This window comes from Pithys albifrons, chromosome 14, assembly GCF_047495875.1.
Source record: "Pithys albifrons albifrons isolate INPA30051 chromosome 14, PitAlb_v1, whole genome shotgun sequence".
In the NCBI taxonomy this organism is placed as follows: domain Eukaryota; kingdom Metazoa; phylum Chordata; class Aves; order Passeriformes; family Thamnophilidae; genus Pithys; species Pithys albifrons.
In genome coordinates, this window is record NC_092471.1 from 8,926,287 (window position 1) to 8,946,872 (window position 20,586).

Sequence of the window (20,586 nt, forward strand, 5' to 3'; positions counted from 1 at the left end):
CAGACGTTCCCTGCAGGACTTCCCACCAACAGCTACTGATGGATTCTCCTAACACCTGCATTCTTGCATGCAATTCTGGCTCCGCTGACGTCGACTGGACTTGATGACCTTAGAGGTCTTTTCCAATCTTAATGGCTCTATGTCCAAAGGAATTTCTGCTGTTGAGTTTTACTGGATCTGAATTTGCCTCATAAAAGGTCAAACTTCTCAAACAATGCAAATCCCACTTTACACTGGCGGGGGGGGGGGGGGGCATATATTAAATGGTTTCTGTGTTGGAGAAGGTGTGTCCTGTCACAGGTTTCAGCCAGAGCTTGTGATGGAAGAAATTAACCCAAGCCATTGCTGCAGCCTCCGTTTGTGTGAACTGCACGGCTGCCAGCCAAAGTTCACTGCCAATGGGAAATCAGTGTCTTCACAGAACTACAGATGAAGGCCAGATGGAAACTGAGAACACTCATTGTTCTGACTGATGACACATACATTCACACTGACACGCATATAGATTTGACTAGATCTCTCTCAGTCAGGATTTGTCAGCTGTGTGTCACATGAAGCTTTCTCAGGCAACAATGACATCTCTGTGAACTTGTTCAACACCAAAAACAGTGGGGCCCAAGGTACTATGGACAAAAGTGCATGCACACACAGAGAAATGTATAAAGAAATATTCAAAACTGCAAGACTGAAATGCCTTGGCCCAGCCCATGGTACCTCAGGTGTCAACGAAGCTGCACCAGAACCCTTCTCATGATTCAGTCTCAAACCCAGTTCTCATTTTCCAGGCTCTGAACCCTATCTGCTTCCTTTACCTTGCAATGGCAATAGCCTGTCCAACCAGCTGCATCACATCAAAACCAGCTGTCAATAAAGAAGAAAACAAAACAGGAAAACAACCTAAACATTCCACAAGGCATCCAGCCAATGCCAGCAGCTTCCTGGTTTACATGTATAATACAAGCTTTAAAAACTAGAATGTCTGCTTTTAGAATCTTCTAGTTGTATTCACCATAAAAATCTATTCAACAAGTTTAACCATCCACAAGTTTCAAAAGAACTTCCTTTTGCTATATACCCTGTCATCCACATCCAGATGCCAAAATACACCACCACGAGACCACTGCTCCTGGTATTACACACCAGAGAAAAATTTTGCAGGGTCAGCTAAAATTCAACAGCATTGCCAATGCACATATTTAAATAACAGAAATTCAAACAACTAGGTCTCCATCTAAAACAAAAGTGTCTTAAAAATAAATAAATAAATGAGCATACAAAAACACCCTACCAAAAAACTCAGCTCCCAAGTGCTTTGCATTACCTTCTAGTTTCTGAACCCTTAGGTCCGGGGGGGGGGGGGGGGGGGGGCAAATAGGATTGCAGGGAATTGTCAAAGACAGAAGCTTAGCCAGGTTTCTTAACAGAGTGCATGGGATTGTGCTCAAAGGGCAGACAGCCCCAGGCAGCAGCAGCCCATGTCACACCAGAGGGGTGGCTAAGGAGCAAACAGGGACCATGGACGGGTTTGCTACATAAAAGCATTTGGTAAAGTAGCTGGGACTGCAGGGGTCAGACGTGGAGGACACAAAAAGGACAAATCTGCAAGCAATTGCATTTTATTAGTTTTACTGTTTAATTCTTCCTCGAAAACCAAGAAGTTTCAACAACTTACCTTGATAAACAAAGCCATCTCTCATCAGCACTTGGAGGTTTCTTTCCTCTAGTCCCAACATTAACCTTGCAAAAGTGTTTTCATGTTTGCATCACTGAGGCTTACAGAAAATATGTATGTTTGACATGTTTGAGCAAGAAATTATCTACATTCAGTAACAGAAGGGTTACAGAAAAACAAATACCTAACAAGAGGTGTTCTGAAATTAGCCCTTTAGGGACTGGCTCCCCTGCACCGATTCCAATTTGTCATTTTCTCTGTAATCAAATGAGTGCAAGGTGAGCATAAAGCACCATCATGCCACTGTTAGCATTTTATATCCACTTAGAACAGGTCAAACAAATGACATAATGTGCAGAGGACTGGCATAAATGAGGTTTCAAATAATTATTTTTAAAGACCTGGTTCACACACATAGTTTGACCCAGTTTTAATTAGAAATTTACTTGCAGCTCAATTTTGTTAAGTGTTGACATGCTCATCGGCCTGAATCAGGTTGGTTTGTCATTTCCTTTTCACTGATCCAGCCACACTGGACATCATTTTCCAAAATGCTCATCTTTTGCATAACTCTGTCTACACACTTTCACAGTGTCTTTAACAGAAGAAGGAAATTTATGCTGAATTTTTTTGAAATTTCTGTTACCAGCTTATTCTTTTCAAAAGAATTTGTTTTAGGAGAGTCAGCAATTAACACTGATAAAGAGCTGACTGGGGTAAGTTTAATATTCATATGTATCATGATTGAATAAGAACATGGGTTTTATCACTAAGTAGGACAGCAATTGCTGCCCACAACCAGGGGTGGGTCCAGCTCGTGGTTTTGCCTTCACTGCACTGATATGTGAGAACATGTTTCTGTGGCAAGGCAATGACCTCCTACCTGCTGAAGTTTCCTTTTGTTTTCACCAAGAAAAAAAAGACAAGACAAGAATAGTAATGTAAGAAACTATTTTCTGCCAAACCTCACGAGAGCTGTTGTTCTGCTTCGCCACCAGGGCCAGGCACACGCCCTGTTACAGCCCAACATCAGCATCCACAGACACAGCCCAGGGCACACAGGGTGGGACTGTGAGACATCAGCAGCACATCTGCAGAAATGCATGGCTGCATTCATGGCAAACACAGTACAGGGGAGAATAATACAAAAAATTAGGATTGAAACCCCTCTGTTTGGTCTCATGTACTGCAAACACTGCTTGCTAACAAAGGTTCCTACAGGCAGCCCTGATGCACAAACATGGATGTCGTCCTTGGCAGACAGGACACGAGCCAGGCGTGGCTTATCAGATCACAACCAACTCCTGAACACACCTAGAGAACTGCACAGTCAGCAGCCTGCCCTGGAGTGAGGAAAAATGCACAGGCAGCAGCTTCCCCATGTCTCTTTCTGGTTATGCTCCCAGTTTTACGAGTGGATTCCTGGGAATGAAAATGCATCATGCAATCTCTGGGGACTTCTCATGCCACACAATGACTATTGACAGTGAACAGCTTAGACAACAGGGCACTGTCTGATGACATTCATGCTACTTGCTTGGCAATAAAGGAAGACAGAAAGGAAAGAAACCCCACTGCTGGCATATGCTCCCCTAATCTGAAGGAAGAACTCCTCCAGAATTCCAGGCAGCATTTACAATTCACAGGATTCAACCAGACAGGCTTCCCATTAAGAACCACAGTTTACAGACCACAGTGTCATCTCCATCCCAAACTCCACTGGCACCTACAGTCCCTGTCCAGCCCTGGTCCAGCTCAGCACTGATTCCATCACACAGGCAGCAGACATGTCTGAAGCCTCTGAGTCAAGCCTGTCAGAGTTGGACTAGAAGGATATCTGCGTAATATAACGAATAATCTACTTTAACATTAATAACATCAAATGGAAGAGGTCTGCCAGAACTCAGTAATGTAAACAATGCAGGATACAGAAACCACAAAAGCTCAGACAGCCTGGTCGTATTTAATATACTCACTATGACATTCAAATCCCACCTGCATGACACATCAGAGCAAGTGCCACGCAGGCTTCAACCATCTTCCAAGGCTGATAATGCGATTTTCTTTCATTCCTGGTCAGAGCTTTGGAAGATGCCAGAAGCCAAATTATGTTAGACAGACAGACCAGGAACTTGCTGTGACTATTTGAACAGCTTCACAAATGCACTTGGTGTTTTGCAAACATATGCAGAAACCTGGTCATTCATGCAATGTCTGTGTGTGCTGATTCCTGAACCAACATGAAAATACTCTTAACTCCATCAATGCAAGCTATGGATACAGGTCATGCAAAGTCTTCCACCCAGCGGGTACCTAGAAACCAACACAATGCAAAGACAGGAAGAGAGGGTGAATCCCAAATCCTCTTTAACCTTTATTCTCCAACCTGTGGGATTTGAGACCTGAGTTTCCAGCCTTTGTTTTGTGACTTCCTCTATTTAAAATAGTTCGGACTGAAATTTCTGAAGTGCCCAGAAGAAACCAAAGTTAGTGCATCTCCTTATTCCTTCAACCTTTCTCCATTTTCAGGCATGGCTATGGAGAGCAGGCTACATACAACACATGCAGCTTCTCCACATGCAACCTCTTTTTCTGCCAAGGAGACCAACCCAACTGAGCATCCAGCAATCTGCTACACCCTGTGCACGTGCACACCTACCCAACAGCACATGAGCCGGGAGCTCACCTCATTTGGGAAAGGTCAGACCCACTTAGGCTGATCTGCACACGCACAAAAAGCCCAGTGTGCCCCGAGTGCACCCCATGCACTGGCACGTACCCACTCCACGCTGTCCAAGCCAGCCCAGGATCTGCACTGCTGGGGTCACTGGGCACACCCTGCCCCTCAACTGCCAGTGTGCCTGCCCACGAAATTTGGCCACCTTCCACTGGGAGAGATGGCAAAACACATTCTAATGTCTCTGGAAACAAATCACCCTTCAACAAAAAGGGATCCCATTGGAGGAATGGTCTGGTGGGCCCCAGTCGTGTACTGGTCCAGCCTGTTTTCCTCTGCACGACAAAATGCACACACAGGGAAATGGGAAGACTCCACCACAGTAATTTCATTTTCAAAGCAGGAGGGTTTCAGTGGCTCATAATACCCAACTTTTACTAATAAAAGGCAATCAGATATCTGCTGATATGATTTGGCTTCTGGGGCCAGAATGTTTGCAAGTCTGTTACAATAAATATTTCACATTAGACTGCAAAAAGCAAATATTAAAGCAAAACAATTTTTTCCTAGCTCTTTTTCTTCTTCCATATAAAAAGACAACATCATGAACAATCTGTGTAAATAATACATTGGAGAATCCATTATCTAAGTCATATGCATATTTATTTTATGTTGGTTTTGTTGCATATTTTAGTATAATTGTTCACAGGTTTAAAGCCAAGAGTAAAACAAAAGTAGACAAATCTACTACAGCAGAAATAATCAGTAAGCTGGTTACTCTTTTATTACTTTTAAATACTGGGGAAAAGCCAGTATTTAAATTCAGCATAAAATGAAGAAATATATCTATATTTTACTGATCTTGAGGAATTTTCTTTTCAAAAGGCCACCACACATTTCTCTTATGCCCTTTTCCTCTAAATGCTTCCACTTTTAACAGGAGAGATACAAGAAAAAATTGCATTAAAAAAGCTGGTATCAGATGGAGCAACTGCACCTTCAGAAAATGGAATTTAGTAAGTTGCAGTATTCAGTAAACATCAACAAAATGTCAGTATTTTCCAACTGGTTTTACTGTTGCCTGTAAACACTCCTCACAGAATGGAAAGTCAGAAGAATTCATGTTATTATTCCCATTTATTTTGGTAATGCCAAATTATTTCGTTATGACTACTTTTTTCTCTCAAGTATGCAGTACTAAATATTAAATATCCTGCTGAATTAAAATGTATGTTCAAATGAAGCAAATTCAATGCAATGTTTTGACATTTCTGAAGCAAAGTTTGAAAATGAAAGCCAACTCATTTCTTGAGATTTTCCCACTAATGTTTCTGTTGGACTCATGCTTGGATTCAAGTGAAACTGTTTGCAAACAGCACATTGTTCAGTAAATGGCTGCAAACCAATTCTCACAAATCACCTCCATAAGCACATCGATTCCTCTTAACCAGAATCCTAAGATGCTTTATGAAAACAAGGGCTGCCTCCATTTCCACAGCTACACTCACAAGGAGAGCTCCATTTCCTGCAAATTCATGTGGTTTTTACCAATGATGAGAAGCAGGGGAATGAAGAGTAGCAAGATCTGCTGAGCCACAGCTGTCCACATCAAACCCCCTTTTACCTTCATGAAAAAGTGTGTTTCTTACATGCCAGGAGCACCGAAAGGCACTGCCACAGACCATAATTTGGTTGTTATGCACAAACTAGTAACATTATTTGTGCAGGACACTGAAAAGGTCACGGTTTGCTACTGTGTCTTCTGGATTGCTCACTCCCTAAGATCTCAGAAGTAACTGAAATTTCATGTTTTCATGGGGAGGAAGAAGAGGATGTGGAAGAAATGACCTTTGACACGATGCTTCTAAAAGCAGTCTTGAAAACCTTTCGGGAATCCACAAAGTCAGTAGGTTACAAAGGCAAACTTAAAACACACAAGGGCTTTGAAAAATAATAAAGTTGAAAACAAACAGCTGAAAAATAGTTTCTTCTTGAATTTTATTCCCAATATCCATAATTACAGCTCCGCACAGGCCAAGAAAATTACTGCTGGCCAGCAGCCCGAGAACAGCTGAATACCAGACAGGAGACGTGCAGTTTTATCACAGTTATGAATTTTACAATAGAAATTGGATTAGAATCCAATAGGAATCCAATCCAATCAAATAGGCTACAATCCAATAGAACTGGATGCAATAGCATTTCAAACCACTTAATGGAAACTTCATTATGATGGGACAAGGAGCTGACTGCATCTGCACCCACTGCCCAAGCAACACCCCGTGTGTTTCAGCACTCCCCATCCCCAGAGCCAAAAGTCTCACTGCCTGACTTGGCAGAACTTCCTTCTGTGCAACCTTCACCCAACCGTAAACCAGTAGGTGGTTTGCAGGACACCAAGGTACCAGGCTCATAACTTTCCCCAAATAACAACCCCACCAAATCTTTAATACTATTTACTTCTGTTTGCTTCAGAAAAACACACAACAAAAGGGTGGCTACTGCCACCAGCTTGCTACAGTCCCATCCCAAGCACTGCCCTAAGCTCAAGTACTGAGGACAAATGTAACCTCTCTGACAAAAGCATGGTAAGTGCTCTTAACTGTTCCCAGGGTCAAAGTTACATCTCTACAGCTGCAGCTCAGAACCTGCTCTTACAGGGTTACTCCATGGCAGGTCGACTGGGAGGAGTAAAACACACAGGTTAAAATCTTCCTTCAGAACAGGACCACCATGTAGATTTCAAAAAACATAGCCCAGAAATTATCTTATGGTCCCCCAGATCTCTCCCTGGCAGGACTTAACTATTTGGTTCAGCATAACAAACTTGTTGAACACCAGAAAAGCAAATTATACAGCACTAATACCAATGATTCTTACACAAAAATATGAGTTCCTCAGACTTAATCGAATTCAAACACATTCTTAGGTAAAAATAACTGAAGGCTGGGCATGAAACTCACAAGAATATTTACTGCTGCTGAAGACAATGGTGATGTCTTGTCCATGCAGACAATAGAAAGGACAGCACATGCTCCACACAGCTCTTTAGACCAATTCATCACACTGCCAAGTTTAAAGCACCAAATGGTGGATAAGTCCATAAAATACACATAACAATAGCCATAAATACTTTTAGGAAACAAACAGACATGTTCCTTGTATTATGTTTCACTAGCTATAGCTCAGAGGTACCAAAGAAGAACTTTCAAAAAAACATACATGCATCCTTTAGTTTATTAAAGCAGACTTGGAAAGTACCATTCACATGAAGTTTTAATAGAGAATCAGACATAGAAATAAGGTAACATATCCTCACAAGGCACTGAAGTTCTGCAGTTCATTCTGAAAAAAGGTTTTTAGTAAAGCTAACCTGCAACAGGTATCAGCTCCAAAATCTGTAAACAACATGCTAGATTTTCTGCTTTTTAAAATTAAGTCATATCATTCATTCATTAACTCCCATAGCTCATTTACATGACTGGGAGGTTTTCTGAACTGCAAACAGACAATTTCTTACAAGTTTTCCCCAATTCCACCAATTTACTTTGAAGAAGAGATAATATATATTATGAAATTCTTCTGAGTAGGTCAGATATTGCAAACTCATACACAAGAAGCACTGGTCACTCTGATGTGACATCCTCACATTGGTATCATTCTGGGCACTACTGAGCAGTCAGGAGTACTGAAATCCATGTCACTAGTGAGGTGCTTAAAGCATAGCAAAGTGCTTGGACAGGGATTTAAGAGCCTGAACTACTTCCTACTGTACTCATACTATCACCAGTGCATTTTTAGCATGTTCCCTTACCTTCAAAATAGCATGACCCAGTGTCAAAATCTGAAGTGTTATGCAACGTGAGATCAAAATGCCACTAGTTTAGGTTAAAAATGCATCGTACTCTCCCACATGGACTTTCAGGTCCAAAACACAGAGGAGCAGCAAGCAGCAGGCCTGCCAACAAATTATTTGCAAGGATTTTACTACTCTCTAACGGCTGGAATGGCACATCTAATTACTGTACACTGCTCTGTTCAGTCAGAGGCTTTATTGTACACAGGGCACTCCACAGCTGAGAGGTTTTTTCACATCCTTACTCTTCTATTTTTGATAAACTAGTCTGACTCTTAAGAATCTTAATTGAGTTGCTCTGAAATATTCACTAACTAGAACCAGGACTTCACAATTTGCTAATTAATTTCGCATGTATGATCCATTATTTTAAATTCCACCGCTGAATACAGTTTGGCACTGCCATGCAAATAAGCAGGGACACTGAGATTGAAAAAACCCAACAACTTCAAACCCCAAAAAACCCCAGCACTAAAAGGCTCCTGGTTCTGATGACTGAATACACACAATACACTATTTAGTTTATATATATATATATATTCCAATAGAAGTAATTCCCGCTACTTGGTATTTTCCAAGGTAGTAATTCACAATCCAGTAGACTGAGTTGATAATAGGTATGCTCCATCCACTGAGATTCATGGCTTGTACTCAAATCAACACTGGAAAAAACCTCTGGTAACATCCAGTCCCACCTTCTGTTGGAAATATTTGTTAACTCAAGACAATGTCAAACAATGCCTGATGTTTCCAACAAGGGTGACTCCATTACCACCTTAGGAAACCTATTTCAATAGTGCCCTGTTCTCACAGTAGAGAATTTTTTCATACATCCAAATGGAATTTCACCCTAGCAACTTGCATTTGTCCTGTGCACCCCTGTACCTGAACCTTCTATACAAACCATCACTGAAGCACTTGAAGACTGTGACTAGATTGTCCTCAGTCTTCTCTACCCTAGGTTGAAAAAAATCCACTTCCTTCAGTCTTCCCTTCTTCAACTCTTTAAATGTTTTGGTGGCACTTTGTTACGTCTTCTCTGGTTTCCCACAGTCTCTGTGAAACTAGGGGGGCAAAGATGGGACACGGTATTCCAGATGTGGCCTAACAAGAGCAGAGGAAATGATCACATTCCCTGATTTGCCTGCTACACTCTTGCTGACACAGGCCAAGGCATGGTTTGTCCTCTTTGCATCAAGGGTGCATTGCCAACTCCATATTCACTCTGATGGGGGAGGAAGACAGTGCTGTGGAACCATTAGGAGACACTTATGGGAGTTGCAGACAACTGAGAGAAGAGGAAAAAACACAGCCAGCATATGCAGACTTCTTCAGGTGTTACTGAAAATCAGAGGCATGATGTTAAATAATCAAACACCAACCCACACCTCTCCTGTGTAGTAATGGTATTACAACCATACACACTTCATAAGCACCACAGCATTTCAGATCTCATTACAATAGTACTAGCACATATTAAGCTCAGACTTATTTCTGGGAGATATGCCTGTTGCCAGGAGTAGCAAACAATTCTCCATTATTTGTTTGCATTAGTGAACTAAGGATCTGTGTAGTGAGTTGTTGACTCCAACCTGTACACTGTGGCAATACGTCTCTATACACTCCTGCCTCCTATAATTAACCAGTTTTTCATGTGAAAAAGATAATCAGCTACACTACTGAAACCCCAAATAAAGAAAATAGAGAGACAAACAAGCACTTCTACCAACTGCTAGTGAAACACAAAGTAGCATTTTGTAATTTCTATAGAGTACAACTGATTTCCCAGCTTGACTCATCAAAATCTCAGTGCTTTGAAGACTATGATTGACTTGAAAACTGCAGCTGACCACAAACGATAACAAAATAACCCAAGATTACGTGACATTTTTAACGTCTCTGTGGTGGTTCAAAGATTCTGAAATTGTATTTCAACCCAGAGACACAAAGTTCTGAAGGTGGCTACTCCTGACCCACCCAGAGTAAGGAGAGTTTTGAAATGTTCAGCTTATACACATTCACCATCTGGATTACACTGAACAGAACTGTAATGTTTCTTACATTTAAGTTTTCAGTTGCTGCCTGAGGTGTTACCATCAATTAGGGTTTTCAATGAAGTCCTGAGACTATAACACTTCATAACTTAGCAGGGTCCAGTGATTCTTTCCACACAGCAACCAGTCTCAAAAAAACCCATGTTGCTTGCCCTTGTCACTCCCAACTTCAGCCAGTTATTCAATTAAGAACTTAGCAGACTTTCAAATTGTTTAAGATAAACTGAAAAGTCGTATTATGCTTCGCTACACTCCTGCCACTCTACATCAACAGCAAAGGAACTCATAACTCATGTCAGCAACTGAAGCAAGATTCAGTGCCAAGAAACAGCTGTGTTCAAAAAAAACCCAACCAAACCCCCATACACTTCCTTACTCAGATCTGCTTACTTTTTGTATCCAGAGTCTCATGTGACTACACAGAAATAAAAATATTAGCTGTGCAGAGCCACTACAGGAAGGCAGAGTTGCTTCCACCCTTGTGAAGCCTCAGCAGCAGCACTGCTTCTTCTTCATCAGCTGCATTACTGGGAAATCACGTCTTCCCCTAAAAGAGTCCCACAGTCCCAAACCAGAGCACCTCTCTCAAGCTTCCTGTGCCCTCAGACTATATTAAAGGTACAACTGTTTTGTACACACAGCAGCTGCAAATCTGTCAGGGTTTATCACCAGCCTGCAAGATCATATGCCAAAAAACATCACCTGGAACTATCCAGAGACACTGGCCTCTTTCCCATGGCCACTCAAAAATGTCAAGCCCAGGATAGAGCTAATGTGCATTATTAAAACAACGAAAGACAGAAGTCCCACCAATCAGGTGGCTCTTGAAATCAGAAAATAACAAGATTGCACAGATGCTGTTACTGACCTCATTTGGCCCATGAAAACTTTTTTAGAAGGATGAGGACTCTCAGAGCACTGCTGATTTAGTAGGATTAGGAACAATTCCTCTTTACCTTGATAACTATAAAAACAAGGCAGCTGTAAACTCGGAGTCTCAAAGCCTCTTCCAGAGTTAGAGAGGAATTGTTTCACCTGAACACTTAAAAAATAGCAACCACTTCAGTTACCCCCATGTCTCTCTCTCCCCATTTACCCAACAGAAAAATGACCCTGCACTGAAAATTGGAAGATAGAAAATGCATTAACAGGCTCTTACAGCAGACACACCTCTTACCAAAGAATATGAAACTAACAGCTGAAGTCTTCGAAAAAAATATTTCACTTCCACCAAACTTACAGTTCAGTTATTACTAAACACACAAGCACAGACAAAGATACAACTGTTCTACATTGAGAGTGATGCACATTTACTACCCTGCACTTCCAAGCCACAGAGTCCAACCCTGCAAAGAAAATAAGGCATCCATATAGTCAAACTTCTGGAGCTAAACAGAGTAGGCAAGAACTACTCAAATCACAACAGTGTCAGGTCTCAACAGCCACACCTACATAGCAAGATGCCCCCACAGGCACACTGAGAACAGCTCCACAGCCAAGGGCAGTAACTTCACAATGTTTTCCAAGTTCCAGATTGAAGAGCACACCATGTCATGATAATGTAGCAATTACCAGCAAATAAAACAAGATGGTGTTTATAAATCCCCTGGATAATTTCCTGCAGTTTTACTGCCATCCCAAACAACACCCATTTTAAGGTTCCCCAGGCAGCTTATGAGATGAGGTTCCAAGGCACTGCACCTTCAGGCCAGGGAGGAAGCAGATCCCAAGAACTTGTGGGTGACATATTCAGCCATCTCACTTCCTCTCAGATGACACTGTGATGCAAAACACTGCTCTGCCCTGTCTGAAGGTCCTTAATGATCAGCAGCTCTAAAAAAACCTCAAAAATGCTGACCCTTATACTTTGGAGAGCAATCCCATGTCCCATGCAATCTTTGTGGTCCCTGGCCTCCAGGGTTTCTGGAAGGATGGACAGCCCTTGCCAAAGGTAGTCCATGGGATGTTCAGAAACTTCTGTTTCCCATATGCGTTCAGTGTAGGTGGTGCAGAGACTGGACATAATCTGATCTTCAGATCTTCAAGGTTCAGGAAACAAAGGCATGAAAGAGTCAATGCTCATACTCCTCCAACCACCAAGAGACACACTATTTCCAACTGCCTTCAGGGACACCTCTCTGCTACCACCTTCCATGGCATTATTCTGAATTGCCTCTTACATTGTATCATTCTTCAGATTTCAGCACCTGGAAACCATCAATTAACTCAAAAACTCATCTGTCATTTGAAGGGGTAAAGGAGCTTAAGTCTCATGACTTCTGGGTACCATCTGATTTTTTTAATATCTAATTCATACTTTCCAAAAGGCTGAAGTTTGCTGTACTGGCATATTTACACCTTACTACTTCTTAAGTTGTCAAAAAACCTGCTCACTTTTAGTTAGTTATATGCAAATTCCAACTTTACAACATTTCTACACAGCTCTCACATTATCATGTGTACAATTTATACATCTTCCATTTCATTTTAGAAGACACTGAACTGGAACTGGTCTGGAATAATTCAGTTTGAATAATACTCTCCTTCAATAAAACTGCTAAACATTGTTTTCCAAATCTAATGATGAATCCTCAAAATTTTATTTTCATTTTTATGGCGCTGCATGTACTAAAATATGAATCATCTTCACAGCCAACAAAGCAATTTAGTAATCCTGGACATAGTTTATTTAGCCTGAAATAAGCTTTTCTTTGGTTATGTGCAAACTACTATGTGTAGTTTCTGAACATATGGAAGATTCTGACACCTCTGGAGAATAAAAACGTGCTCTAATGATATGAGTACAATATGTGGATAACAGAGATTACTTTATAACTTAGAATATTTACGATCACAAGTCTATATTAGACAAACTACACAACGATTCCAGAATTCAATCCATTCACTCCATCAGCCCTAGCACTGTATAGAGCATAGAACATACTACACAGAAGAGAAAAATAAAAGTGAGTATCATAGCCTATCTTCTCATGGCCATTGCAGAAGCAGTCAATCCACTGCAGCTGCCCTCTTTCAGAGAAAACAGACATTTGCTCTGGCTGCAAGGCCAGCACTGGGGAGATGCCAGCAGGACACCCCCTGACTACATTCAGCTGTGCTCAGCATCTTCTGCTGAGGATTTCCAAACACACTGGAGCTTTGGGCTGTGTGAAAATTCTTCACAACAGAGACTGCCAACAGTGTGGAGCACGCATTTTGTATGTGTTCAGCTCAGCTGTCATCATGTGTCTTCTTCAACTGCACAGCTCACTGCCATCCTCGTGCAAAGAGTAGCTTCATCCCCTAAGCAATCCTCAGCAGAACACTCCCCATTGAGTGATCACGTGTATTTATCTGAACAAAGCCTTAGTTATGGGTCTGCTTGCCTGGAGCCACAGTTACATAGTCCACCACCCCTCCAGAGCATGATGGCTGTGCCCAAAGCTTTCTCTCGGTACCCCCAGCCTTGTAAGACCCTTTCTCTCAGTGTCTTGCTTAGATGTTCCAGCTAGACCAAGTTCAGAATGAGCTGCAACTTAAATCACTCATTTCCCAGAGCTGTCAGACCCGTGTCTCTTGCATGCTCAGTGCAGAGTAGTCTTTAGGTACAACTTTGAATTGTCATTGTCAATATTCCCTACACATTTTGGCAACTAACATTCTAGTGAGCTACATGACAGCTCAAAACATTTTCTTTTGCAGCAGAGAAGCAAACTATGTTACTCCTTCCTGTTTCTGCTATGATTAAGTAGCTGATTCACTCTCAACATCCTTAAAATATGACTGGGCTGAAATTTTTCTTTCCCAATATAAAACAAATCCAGACACAAAAAGAAAGGCAACTATTTCACAGAACATTCAGGAGCTTTGGGATCTTTTTACAGGTAGAAAATTGTGATTACACTGACAACAGCACCCCTGAATGTCTCCTGGATTCTAATGTGTCCATATGAACCTCTGAGCCTCCGTATTTTATTTAGCAGTACACTTAAGAGCAGTATCTGAATGACAACCTCAGAAACAACGAAGACTTCACCACCACAAAGAGTTACATGAGAAAGATCCTTCTTCTGACATAAAAAATAAATTAGAAAAGGTAGTATGGGAAAACAGAAACTTCCCAGAACTGTTTCTGTAAAACATTTTCCAGAACCTTTGAAAGAGTATAGATACCTTGAAAGAGAAAGCAAAATGCTTTACAGCAGATCTCCAGAGGAGGAACACCAAAAACTACCATATATTCAATGCACAGGCACTGGAGAAAGAACAACAGTCCTGCATTGCTATACCAGGGTCCCTTCTGCATCCCTCCTGCAGCAGAGATGGATGCACAAAGAGCCTGCACCAATACTAGGACTAGTCACACAAGGGCTTGTCAGCAGTGCGACCAGAGGGAGAAGCACAACCAGACAACTGACTCCACTGCCACTATTCCTCTGATGTACCTCCAAGGGTTCAGCAGCACAGGCTTTTCCTTCTTCTGTCTTTCTTTTCCAAATGGGAAGAACCCATATTCAGTTTCCTATTAAATCACATCTATTTCTTCTTCTTAGATCACTTTTAGGCAAGGTTTCACACTGAAAGAACACTTTTCTAGGCTAGTTCTTATAACCAAAGGTGTGCACTGCACAGAGTACACAGCACTGTGTTATGGCAGACAACCTTAACTGCTGTAGTTTCTTGACTGATGGTTCAAAGCCACCATTCCCTGCCTGCAGAGCAGGGTTAATTGATACCTCTTGTCTTGAAGAGCACTGCTGTTTGAGTTTTGAGCTCCACTCAACCCTGGCCAAATTTAGCCATCACTGATGTCAATTTGTGCCAGACAATTATTTAATAATTTTGAATGAGAAAATAACCACAGGGCAGAGGGACGTCACTGCAAAGGCCAACACGCTTATGTGACTTGTGGCAGCAGAAAGACATGAAAACAGGACAGAAGAAAGGGGCACAGAGTTTCACAGATAACATTTTGCACTATGCAGAAAAGACAGCAAGATAAACCAGGCTACTACTGGTATCTTCTTAAACGGCCCTCATTTCTACTTTAGGAAATACAGCTTTATCAAGAAGACCATCATAAATTAAAGAGGCATCCAAACCTTATAGACTTGTCCATATGTCCCATTTCCAACAACCTGCACCAGTTCAAATATTCCCGCAGGATCCTGCAAAAAGCAGAAGAAACAACATTATTTACATTAAAGGAACCGCTTCTTAATGGAGAGTAACTGTACACGATCAAAATGAAATGTCTGCGGCACATCTAATGACCTGCATTATACACTAAAGGGGAAATTGCCAAATCACAGTGTAAGAAATGCATTAATATTAAACTTTTCAGTCAAGTTTCTCAAAACTCTATACACAAAACAACTATAAAGATTTGCAGCATGGCAATACAGCAGATACAACAAATACATGAAAGTGTGTGAAAAATACAAGAATTCAACTGCTGACTCAGTTTAGTAATAGAATAAGGAAAAGCCTTCAGGCTTCCTAAGCCTTCCCACACTGAGCTAGCCTGGAGCTGCTGTCCTCTGCCATGAAACACTTGGCACCAGCAATGTAACAAAGGAAAAAGTCTAAACAACAGAATTGAAAGAAATACCACATAAAGCATCTGAGTCCAGTTACCTTACAGAAGGAAAATGCACCATCCCAAGCAACCTCAACACTATAGGCAGGCTGAGAACACTCAACTGTCCTGCTCTGCAAACATAACAAAGTGAATTTGACTGATGCTTTGAACTCTTGGCTTTGAACCAAACCAGATTGCTGTTAATTTACATAAAAGATTCACAAAGTCAGATCATCAGTGTACCATTCCGTATGAACCAACTTCCATCCTCCTGGTAATAGAATCAGTTGCTCTAAAACCAACCATTACAGCAGATGTCTTCCTCCAGAAGTGAGATGCTGCAACCCCTCAGATACAGGCAGACCATCCTGTTGCAAGGCATAGGCAATGTTTGCTCCTGCATGACTGAGCACATTAAGAAATCTGGTGTTTCTGTTAAAACTCACTTGAGAGATTTATATAAAACCATTAAGAACTCAAGAGACCAGTTTCTTGGTTTCCGGCTAAGCCATTTATCAGTCCACTCATTTCATGCTATGGTATCATTGAGAGATTTATATAAAATATTATTAACTCCATGTGTCAGTTTTATAACATCTGTTTCAGCAATCTGTCATATCAGTTGATGCCTATTGGTATTGCTGAGAGATGTGATACAGAAAAACATTCTCAAAAGTACAATTTCAGTGACCCTTGTTGCAAAACATCTTTTTTAAAAGTATCAAACTACTTCTCCACTCCACTTATATGCTAATCTTTTAACAGAAGTAATTCTTTCTTCATATCTGATAGGGAAATGTTTACCTTGACAAAATCCCAGGAGAAACATACAGGTTTTTATTTCTGAGCAGATTCTGCCTTTACTGGCAGAACTGTCATGATAAATGGCAATAACTTTCAGCATAACACAGCCTAGACTTCCACAGCTGAAAGTACTAATGAGTTCAGCTGGTTCTGCCTTTAAGTCAAATGAGTTTTAATCTTATACTTTCAGGACTGTCAATCTCACAGGACATTATTTTTTAAAAAACAACGCATAAAACAGATCAAGATCCATTCTGTCTCTTGTTTTTAAAACAAGTTAGTAAGGCACAGCCTTCTAGACTTACACCCCAATTTCAAAAGCTCTTATGCTAAACGAAATCAATGGTAACACTTGCATATGGAGTTAAACATAGGCATAAAAATGTCTGCAACACTGGGGTCTCTGTGAAATGCTTTGCTTTCTTCTCATTTCTTCATTTATCTTTTGCACTAGTCTGGATAAAATTGAGCCATATGCCTTGCTTCAGCAAAGCAAGAGTCAGCAAATAATCCATTGCTACTGCTAAAGCAACAGGTGGGAGGTACAAACCTCTGCTTCACATGCAACCTCCCCAGGGAACTGTGCTGTGGGTTCCACGTGGTCTCTGCAGTGAAACTTCACAGCAGCTCTCTGAGGAACTCTTCCAGACAAGAGCTTCCATGTGCACTATTTCTGTACTCTGTGGGAAGCACAAGTAGCACCCCATTTCCCCATCTATCCTGCAGAAAGCACCACTGCTGAATTAAGAAGTGCTCATGGTGCACAGAAACCCTGAGGAAACTAAAATGCATTTCCAGCTCTGAGTTTGCCACTATCACTCTCACTTGATTGCCTGCTCTGTCCTCACTCTTCTTCTCTAAGCTTATTTATTATGAAAATATAGTAACTTAAGATGCCTCAAAATCAGCTTCTCTTCCCCCTCTAATCAATTTCATTGTGATTTAGCATCCTAATAGTTTGCATCTAATGGTTGCTGACACTCTAGGAAAACCCCAAACAATTACCTAAATAAATATTAGCATTAACTTTAATACACTGAAAATCCTACCCTGTCCTTGCTAGCCAATTGAGCATTAAGATCTCAAGCCTCCACAGCTCCGAGTGCAGCCAAAATACTTGGCCATCTCTTGTTTTAATCAGGACACCACAGTGAACTGAGCCTTGTTAAGAGTCATGAAGGATATTAATATGGACTCTGACTTTGGTCCTTGGATTGTCCTTGTTTGTTTGGATATCAGCACTGCATCATTCACTGGCATTCTTCACAATGGGCCAAATTCTTAATTATCTTGGAGTTAGGTTATCATTTTTGATGCAGTGCTTCCTGTCAGCTACCATTTAAGCTCCATGGTCCAGCTAACCCTTCACCAGCCAGCACCTGCCAAACTGCTAGGTTCCCTTTGACAGATGCCAAAATCCTGGCCTGAACATTCATCACTTTAAGGTTAATTACCATAATACACTGTACCATATGGTGGCCGCCTTGGTTTCCTGCAAGTCATCTGCAGAGCACTCAGAAGGCAATAGCAAGGCTGCTGACCCAGAGGCACCCAGGCCACATCCATCTCCTTTCCAAGGCAGAATGAAAAGCAACACACACAGCAAGAGCTCAACCAAATTGCAGTTTTCACATCTCTGCAGATAAAGATAAAGGTGCCTGAAGCATGAGTTCTTCTACAGGGTCTCTGCACCTCAGCATGTAATGCACAGTTTAGGGGCTTTTTAGCAATCTCAGTGCCCTGGTGAACCCAAGCCAGAAGCACCCCAGATGCTCCAACAAGACTGGGAAACTACAGCCCCCATTCTTTTCAGGAAAAGAGGAAAGCCCCAGCAAGCACCCTCTTGGAGGGGAGCAAGGCCAGCTTATGCAGTTTGAAAACTACCCCAGTCACAGTCGTACCTCTATGCAGTGAGGCTGATGAGAGAGCAGAACAGCACCAGGCAGTTCTGACTGGCCACGGCAACACCTCAGACAAGGCAAAGGTAATTTCCACAGCTCAGCATCACCTGCCTCCCATTTCCTACTAAGAACAAACCCCAAACAAAGGCTGCCGAGTGCTCAGAAAGTTTCCTCCAAAAGGAGCCATTTATCCCTTCCCCTGTCAAGGCTGAATTCTGCAGTGCTCTCAACCTTCTGAATCAGATGGTTCTGACACAAAGCCTGCTGTCTGCCTTGCAAGCATGACCCTTTTTCAAACTTACACGATTTTATTTGACTTATTATTTATTTATTATTATTTTCTTTTTATTTATTTTACTTATTATTTTCTTTAGCAGATGACATTCATCTGCTAAAGCTCTAAAGAAGAACATCTATTACTTTGCCTTACACCCTTGAGCAGAGACAGGTTAAACTTCTGCTTGCATAGCCAGAAAAGTTTTGCCATCCTCACAAACTACTGTCCCTGCTGCCTTTCTTCTTTCTGCCTCTGGTCTGGAACACCCTTCCTCACCATGTGATTATTGCAAAGGCTTCTCCCAGCCCTGTTTTTTTTTCCTGGTATTTTTAGAAAGTAGCTTGCTTTGGTTTCACTGTCTGGGGATGACTCTTTTTTGCCACAATTGAAGTCTTCCCTCTTCTGCTGAGAGCACTGCCTGGGTTGGATGGGTTCCTAGGTAGTCAGCTCTATGTAAAAAGGTGAAGGGGAACTCGGGGGCATCATAACTAGCCCCGTTTGTGGATGTGAAACACTGACGGCACAGCTTTTAATGTGGCCAAAGTCTGCATCACGTTAAAACCCCAAAAACACAATAGGTTAACCATAAAAATTCATAGCAAACTAGGTGAGCGATGACTATTTTAGCTTTGGGATGAAAAAAAATAAATCCCAAACCTCAACTAAAAAAAACAACTGACCACGGAAGCCAAAACCCCACGCACACGTTTCCTTCCAGAAGTTCCTAATTTCACATTTGTTTTCCCTCCAGAGCATTCTCAACACCTTTAGGAATGTCAGCAGGAATTATTTATTTCCCTGGCAAGGGAACGGTGAAGCGCTCCCGGCCGGGCAGCGCAGCAGAGCATCCTGCGGGGAGATCGCCCCAGAAGGGAGCGCGACCTCGGGAGCCCCGACCCGGGCGGGGGGAGCCCCGACCCGGGCGGGGGGAGCCCCGACCCGGGCGGGGGGAGCCCCGACCCGGGCGGGGGGAGCCCCGACCCGGGCGGGGGGAGCCCCGACCCGGGCGGGGGGAGCCCCGACCCGGGCGGGGGGAGCCCCGAGACTGCTCCCCCCGAGACCCCCGCCCGCCGCTGGGGCATCTGCGCTCCCGCACGGGCAGCATCTCCGCGCCACCACCACGGCCACCGCACGCCGCACAGGCGCCCCGCAGCGCCAGCGGCTCTCCCCACAGCCAAAGCCCTCCGATGACGGGGGAAACCCCCGGGGTGAAGCCCTCGCACAGCCCTGCACAGGCGAGGAGCGGGGCCGCGGTCTCACCCCGCTGGGTGTCACCGCCCGCCGCAGCCCCGCCGCGGGGCAGCCCGCCCGGCCCCGTCCTTACCCGCAGCGCCGCCAGGTCGATGCCGTCCAGGCTGCGGGCGGCGCAGTCGCGGGCCATGGCTCGGCTCCGCTCCCCGCTAGCGCTGCCGCTGGCGGCCCGCGCCGGCCCGGCCGTGCCCCGGCGGGCACCGGGAGCCGGGCATGCCCGGCCGCCCCCAACGCCCTCCCCGGCCCGGGCGGCCGCCGCCGGCAACTTTAGCGGAGGGAGCTGCTCGGGGAAAAAAAGTTTGCGAGGAAGTGACGTGCGGCGCCGGCGGGGGCTCGGGGCCACCTGCCGCCCGCGGGGCGGGGGCGCGGGCGCGGGCGCGGGGAGAGCTGCCCCCGCGCGGGGTGGGATGGAGGGAGAATTGCGGCTGGAGTGGGAGTTCCCGTGCACGCGTGTCCCAGGGCCAAGGGAAGGGATGCACCCTCGGAGCGGCAGCTCCCACCCCGGCGCTGCGC

The 20,586-nt window shown here is 43.3% G+C and overlaps 1 protein-coding gene across 3 annotated transcripts in view; it reads right to left on the bottom strand.

The window, feature by feature from the left end:
* NRK (Nik related kinase) overlaps positions 1–20,386 on the bottom strand; it is a 92,184-nt gene extending 71,798 nt beyond the window's left edge. For all 3 annotated transcript variants that reach the window (XM_071569635.1, XM_071569636.1, XM_071569633.1), the window contains exons 1-2: positions 20,147–20,386; positions 15,362–15,427 (exon numbers count right to left, since the gene is read on the bottom strand). In XM_071569635.1, the coding sequence (XP_071425736.1) occupies positions 15,362–15,427; positions 20,147–20,203 (123 nt within the window). In that variant the 5' untranslated portion in view covers positions 20,204–20,386. The remainder of the gene's footprint in view (positions 1–15,361; positions 15,428–20,146) is intronic.
* Between the last annotated feature and the right edge of the window lie 200 nt (positions 20,387–20,586).